Raw genomic sequence first — 6668 nt, 5'->3', positions numbered from 1 at the left:
AACAATTAATGGCCAAAGCCCCTTTATTTCCCCAAATAAACTGCATTTTAATGGGGAGCCAAGTCTGATGCAAACCACTGATATATTTGCTGCTGTGTAACTGTGAGTCATTAACATTCAGTATTGTAATGTCATTGCGTTATCTAAACAACGCGGTTCTAAAGGTCAGTTAGGTTGTCTAAAGTGGGGCCTCGTGTTTCGTCTGGCCCTGAATCTGGTCTGAATGTCCAATAAGAAAGTACGAGTAGTCTGTGAAGCATGTCTTTATTCTACTAACACTGGATGGTCATCAGCAAAGTCGCAGCTTTACTGCTGGATTAAAACAACGCTGAACGGGCTCATATATTATAGAACACTCACATATATACAGTAAGGCCTAGAGGAGTGAGTGTGTGCTAGTATAGACTGTACAAGTTGGTTTTAAGTGGAGCCTTTTTGCTAAAAATGAAGCAAAAGTTGAACAGCGACACGAGTATGGCTGTAAGCTCTTACAGAATCCTACAGATTCTTTTAAATGCACATGGCTTTTTGTGAAATATAGTTTGCCAGGTATTTGTTTTAAACAAAACTACAGTGAAAGGAAATGCAAAGACTGCACGGAAACAGGTAAATCATGTCATCAAGTGTATAAAAATGTTCCGTATATACAACACTTATGTCAGAAATAATCACAAATAGCAGAAAGTAACAGCTGTGTTTATTTTGTGTAGATATTCTGGAGGCTGAGGAGCAGTCGGATAGATAAGAGCTTATCCAGCTGTAAGCTGGGGGAACCACTCTGTTTCTCATGTCTGAGCTGAGAGCTGCGCTGAACATCGCCACTTTCTGGCTTTACAATGCAAGGTTTGACCTACAACTACCTAATTTTAAGAGATTGTTACCCTGTTCGCCTTATTAATTACACTTATAGATGCTGCTTTCCCTGTTCATAGTTGAAAATGAACGTTTTAACTTCTGTTCAGTTTGCATAAAAAATACATTTATCTCATCACAAGTCAACTTTCGTACATCCATTCTGAGAGCATACTTACTTTTTCCATGTCATCACTTTTCACGTTTATACTTATACTGTATATTTAATCTGTTTAAACCGACCAGGTGAAGAACTGAAAAGCAGCAGCAAGAAGGGGGAAAAAAAGAGTAAGAGTCCCGGATCCTTCTTGTCATATCATGTGAATGTGACTGTTACTGATATTTCCACGAAGCAGTCATTATAATCATTATTTATAGACGATCTGGTCAGTTCACATGGAGCTCAAACGAGCCACCACTGAGAAGCGTTTTAATTTGCACTTGGAAGATAAGGAACGATTAAACCTTTCTATCTGTAGCCAGCGTCTGGTCCCTCTGTGAAATGTTTTGGGTATTTAAATAACATAAAACAGAGACTAAAGCCCCCCCCCCCCCCCCCCCCCCCCCAGTTCTCTTTACACTGCCCTGAAATATGATTACAAAAACCCACGGGTAGCGCTGCTTTTTCATTAAGTCACAACAAAAACTGCCTTTCAAAATGTCTGTCTCATAGAAAAACGTTATTACTGAAGCTTTAGTTTAGCTTTTTCTGCTTTGATAAAGTGCAGAATTTCTTATACTTTCCCTTCTACTAACTTCTTTTTAAAAACCTCTTGAACTCAAAGCCAAAAATTTTAGGAGAAAATTTCAGATGAATGAAACGCTGCCTGAAAAGAGACAGATTGTGAAGGCACTAAGTCCCTGGCTGAGGCTCAATTCCCACAGTTTCTCTGACAGGGACCAGCACCAGAGTTTGTATATTAAAAGTTTGTTGAGAAACAACAGTGAGTCAACAGACGGATAATGAAAAAAAGGGAGACAGAGGGACTCAGAATGGGGCCTGGACAAGATAACTGTTCTGTAAGTAATGCTATCAGAGCTATTTAAAGTTATCTGGTAGTTTCTTCATAAATGTACATTTAATATAGTTTCTGTGGCGCTTTTACTGCATGATAACTGGTGCCATGTTATTACCTTTAGATGCAAATATCTTGCATCTAAGTAACGAAACGGTTCTCCCACTGAAACGCTACGTCCAGATGAAAAGAATCAACCTTTTGGGATTTGGATGCACATAAACACGCAGACTTTAAGTTATCCTAAAGGCAGAATCATGTTAAATACCTTCATTTTCCTAAATAACCCTCACCTGTACATACATAGTTAAACATTACAGAGGTAACACGTGTGACTTGTCAATCTTCAAATTTAGTAACAAGCCGTATCGAGTTTTCGCTGCAAACGCAGGGAGCTCAAAACAAACACAGCTGCTATTGAAGCCACGATAAACAAAGACACATAATGCATTTCTTCTCTAAGACAGTCCTGTTATGTATTTTTGTGATTTAATTCATCACATTCAAGTTGGCTGTGATCTAGGAGCACAGATATGCCTGACTTGAAAAATTAATGATTTGTCCATAAGTTACAGACACACTGTAGGCCTATGTACAGTACGTCTAGCATAAAGCGCCCTCGTTGGCCAGTCACCACTCCTCTGAAACCAGTACTGAGATCTCCCGCAGCTACCACAGCCCTGCACGACGGGAGAAATGACAAGGGAGGTGTGAATTAAAGGGTCAGGGGGTCATATGGGGGCGTGTAAGTCCAGAGAATGGCAACCAATCCTGAGTTAGCGGGAGTCAGCTAAAATACGCACCACTGAAGGCACTTTTTTAAACAACAGTGCTTCTGTTCTAAGTAATTCAAGTTCAAGAAAGAATAAACCGAGGCCCTTCGTGCAGGAAGGACTTTCATATCGATGTTCTTGTTCTCCTTTTCTTATCCTTTGTTTGCCTCAGACAAAGCAAGCAGCTCAACCTAAAGCTTCTTCAGAGAGTCGGGCGGGGGCTGACAGCGAGGGAAAAGCGATGACCCTCGGGAATAGGGAACAGCTTGAATCGAAGAGGGGTGAGGATATAAAAAATATAAAATAAAAATAAAAGGCTACACAAACATAGGTAAAAAAAATGAAAATCTGACAAGAGGAACTTAAACCTAAATCTAGCATATAACATTCAAATGGAACAAAAGCACAACAGTTTGAAAATTAATGAGAAGTCTGAAAAATCAGAGCTTCCATTTCAGTCACAGACAGGCTTAGAGCAGGAGACGGTTGAGAAGAGCACCCGAAACTGACTCATGGCGCTGGTCCTCTGTGGTGGGCAATTTGATTGGTTGGTTGGTCAGTCCGTTGGTCAGTGTGAACATGTCCTTGTTATCTTGTGTTCAATAAGGATGTAATAGCCCCTTGTTTTAGGGGTCAGAGCATGGCAGGCCAGCTGACGGGACAAGGATGTGTGTTTGCGTGTGTGTGTATGTGTGTACGCGTGCGACTGGGCAAATTTAATCATCATCCCCTCCTCCGTACATGTCAGCCAGCTTCTTAAATCGGGGGCCCCAGTCATTGAGGTAGTCATAGTCCTGGTCTCCTGTGCTGGAGGAGTTGAGGGAGCTGACAGAGCCAGCGGTGGAGCCGCTACCCTCGTAGTCAAACACCAGCAAGGAGTCGTATGGAGGAGCCGTAGGATCGTTGTCTGCTGCTCTCAGTCCCTGAAGAAGATGGGAAAGCAGAGAAGTCAGCTGTTAAACTGTTGCACTATTTTATGTGATTTGTATGTTGAGCAATATTCCTCAAAGCCATTAAACTCAGCGTTGCATCAAACTGACATTTAATGTAAATCATGCCCTCATTTATAGCATATTTGTGTATATACTGTAGCATTGCATAATTAAATAATGTCAGCTTGTTCAAGGTGCTGTGAATCGTACCTGTTGTATACATGGGGATCTTTAATTTACCCATACTTAACATTGTACAAAATCATCATCAAACATTACAGAAATTGATGCATTCATATAGTTTTTATACCTCTACATGTACATGTGAAGCTAACAGAAGAACCTGATTGCTGCAGGTTTTACCTAAAAGCAGCTGGGTAGCATTGTGGTAGTGTCACCTTTGAAGCAGCAGAACAGAGTTCCCAGACACTGTGCGGATAAACAGTCAGATGCTGGGAAACCCGAACATGAATGGATGGAGTTATCAGAAGCCAAGATGACAGGCATACAGGAAAGCTCCACCAGAGGGCAAGAAAGCAGAAAAGCCATCAACATGTGTGCCCTCCCAGTCATCAGAAATGTAGTACATAGGAGGCACGATCCAAGATGAAACACAACACAGAGGCTGTGATAATGGTAGCACAAGCACCAGATTCATACACAGGACCAAAGGTGCAGAGATGCCTCTGGCAAAGTCCTGCACATTAGTGCAAGCTCAGCCAGTTTAAAGGACCATCTTTGCTGCACACTGATTAGATACACTGAGGACGGCAGAGGTAATACCCTCCAAAGCTTAACTTGGTGAAGAACAACCGGATTCTAAATAACAAATCAGCAGAACAGAGTCAGAGGGAAGCTGTGATAGATATGGCAACCAAAGCTGAGAGTTAAGTCTTAGAGCATCCACAACATATATGCTAATAGACCAGTTTGACCTTTGTTTTGCATTGTTCTGTTTGGTTTGGGATCTTCTAAATCATAGTGCATAGAAAACCACAATAAAAATGTATTCTTAAAGATTATGCTCAGAAAAAAGGCACAAGAAGTGAAAAGATCTTAAAGAATTACTAGTTATTTTTAGAGGTATGTATCATAGCAAGCTAATTTAACAACAACAAAACAACCTTTACAGGATCCACAGAAAGCTTTTTGTAAATATCACTGGTTGTAGAAAGTATGCTGCATCCTAAAGGACTTATCTCACCCTGCTCATCAGCTGTTTGAATGTCTGCCCTCAGGCAAACGCACTAGCACTAGCACGCACTACATGATTAAGAAACAGGTTTGTTTGTTTTTTTCAAATCCCAGAACCACCATCTCACTGAACTCTGCTCTGAAATCACACACCATAAATCAGTAACAGACCAATTCAATCAGCACCTGCTGCAATACTATTTACTATCTACTATTTATACACAATCTTCTTAGACAAGTGCAGTATCTTTATAAAACTACTGTGGCCACTTTTGACTCTTTTAAAAATATCTGAACATCTGGAACTGTGTTTGTATCTTTTACATACCTAATAAGTTCAATTTCTAGGTAGTGTGCAGAGTTGTTGTGGTTTTTTTCTTCTTCTACATAGTGACGATATAGAAATTGCGAGTGTATATGGTTGGTGTGGAACTTTGCTTCTCAATAACAGGCCAAAAGTTACTGAGCCTCAGCCACAACATTATCAATATTAACAATGACAGGTGAACAAGCGAAGTTTCTCATGCCCTTACGTGTCATACTGTTTACACAGCACGATTGGCACCTACACAACCTCATTGTGTAGGTGCCAATGATTGATCCGTGAATACAAATACAAAACTCAGGAGCTCTTTGTTTCAATGTGCGATCATCCCTTTTCATCAATACTTTGACACAGTTTCATAAATAAGATATGACGGGGTCTTCATGTTATCTGGCAAGGCTCGATTCTTTGCTCGCTTCCAAGAATGATAAATTGGGGCCATCGACCTGAAGGTTAGCTAGGTGAAAAGAATGGACTTCATCCTTTTCAGTCACATAATGAGAGATACTATGGATAGAAACCTAAAAAGCTTCAATCGGTCTGGGCACAGTGCATGGCAATATCACCATGTGTTTGCTGTGTTTGTGTTTAACCAGACTGCTGAAGCGAGCTCAGGTGAGTGCATGTGTGAAAGAGAGAGAGTGAGAGAGAGTCAAGGCTGGATGGATCAAAGCTGAACAGCTGCCAACACCTCTCGAGTGTGAACGTGTTGTCACAAGTCTGTCAATCAGCATTTTCTCGCATCAGTGTTCCAACGCTGGAGTTGTGTGAGTGGACAGTGCTCATTTGTACGTGTGTGTGCGTAAATTAACCCGGCACGGTGAGAGGAGCTGTAACATAAAGCAAAACTTGTCGTTCCCATCACCCTGGTAGAGTTCTACGTTTTGAACAACATTCAGAATAAGTAATCACGCTAGGTGTCAGATTGACGGAAAGTAAAAGTGAGTGGTCCATCTTATAGCGGGAACAAACAATCTAGTAACAGTGGAGCCATTGTGCATGCAAAAGATAATGTGTGCTTATAAATCTACCTCATGGATGAAGTCTCCGATGTCTCCGGGGTGGGGAACAACAGGTCTGATCGGATACTGGGACTCTGGGATGATCGGACGCTCATCCACCCTGCGGACACCAGGCGGCTTGCTGATGATGTGCTCCAAGGAGTCGGGCTGCTGCAGCTGGCTTAAGTCATAGTCCTGCAGAGAAATCTAAGTAAGGTACAGTCTGAAACAGAACGCGTATTTGTGTATTTGAGCAAGTGCGTCTCTCAGGATCTCACCTGGTCCTCTTCTCCTCCTCCCTCTTCATCATACTTGAGGATGTTGTCCCTGACATCATCTTCAGGGTCAATGAGCAGTTGCTTTGTCTGCCTCTCCTTCTCTCTGCGCTTGATCCACACCACAAACAACAGCACCATGCCTGCAATGATACACACATGAATGTGAAAAAACCCTATGGTATGTTGCAACAACCTCTAAAAAACAAACTAAAAGCAGACAATCAGATAAGTACGTAGTGAGGTTGCATATAAGCACAGAGTGCAGATGCTAAACATGTATAGCGTTTAATACGTTTA

At 41.5% G+C, this 6668-nt stretch overlaps 1 protein-coding gene across 1 annotated transcript in view; it reads right to left on the bottom strand.

Annotated features, from left to right (window-relative positions):
* Positions 1-1422: 1422 nt before the first annotated feature.
* The window catches only part of LOC102192111 (cadherin-4-like), a 242552-nt gene continuing 237306 nt past the window's right edge, over positions 1423-6668 (bottom strand). Inside the window, exons 15-17 of the mRNA XM_005731792.1 lie at positions 6372-6511; positions 6124-6288; positions 1423-3564 (exon numbers count right to left, since the gene is read on the bottom strand). Of these exons, the coding sequence (XP_005731849.1) occupies positions 3358-3564; positions 6124-6288; positions 6372-6511 (512 nt within the window). The 3' untranslated portion in view covers positions 1423-3357. The remainder of the gene's footprint in view (positions 3565-6123; positions 6289-6371; positions 6512-6668) is intronic.

Source organism: Pundamilia nyererei, unplaced genomic scaffold (genome assembly GCF_000239375.1).
Source record: "Pundamilia nyererei isolate P.nyererei 1_Seehausen unplaced genomic scaffold, PunNye1.0 scaffold00044, whole genome shotgun sequence".
NCBI lineage: Eukaryota > Metazoa > Chordata > Actinopteri > Cichliformes > Cichlidae > Pundamilia > Pundamilia nyererei.
This window is presented reverse-complemented; position numbering and strand designations above follow the sequence as displayed.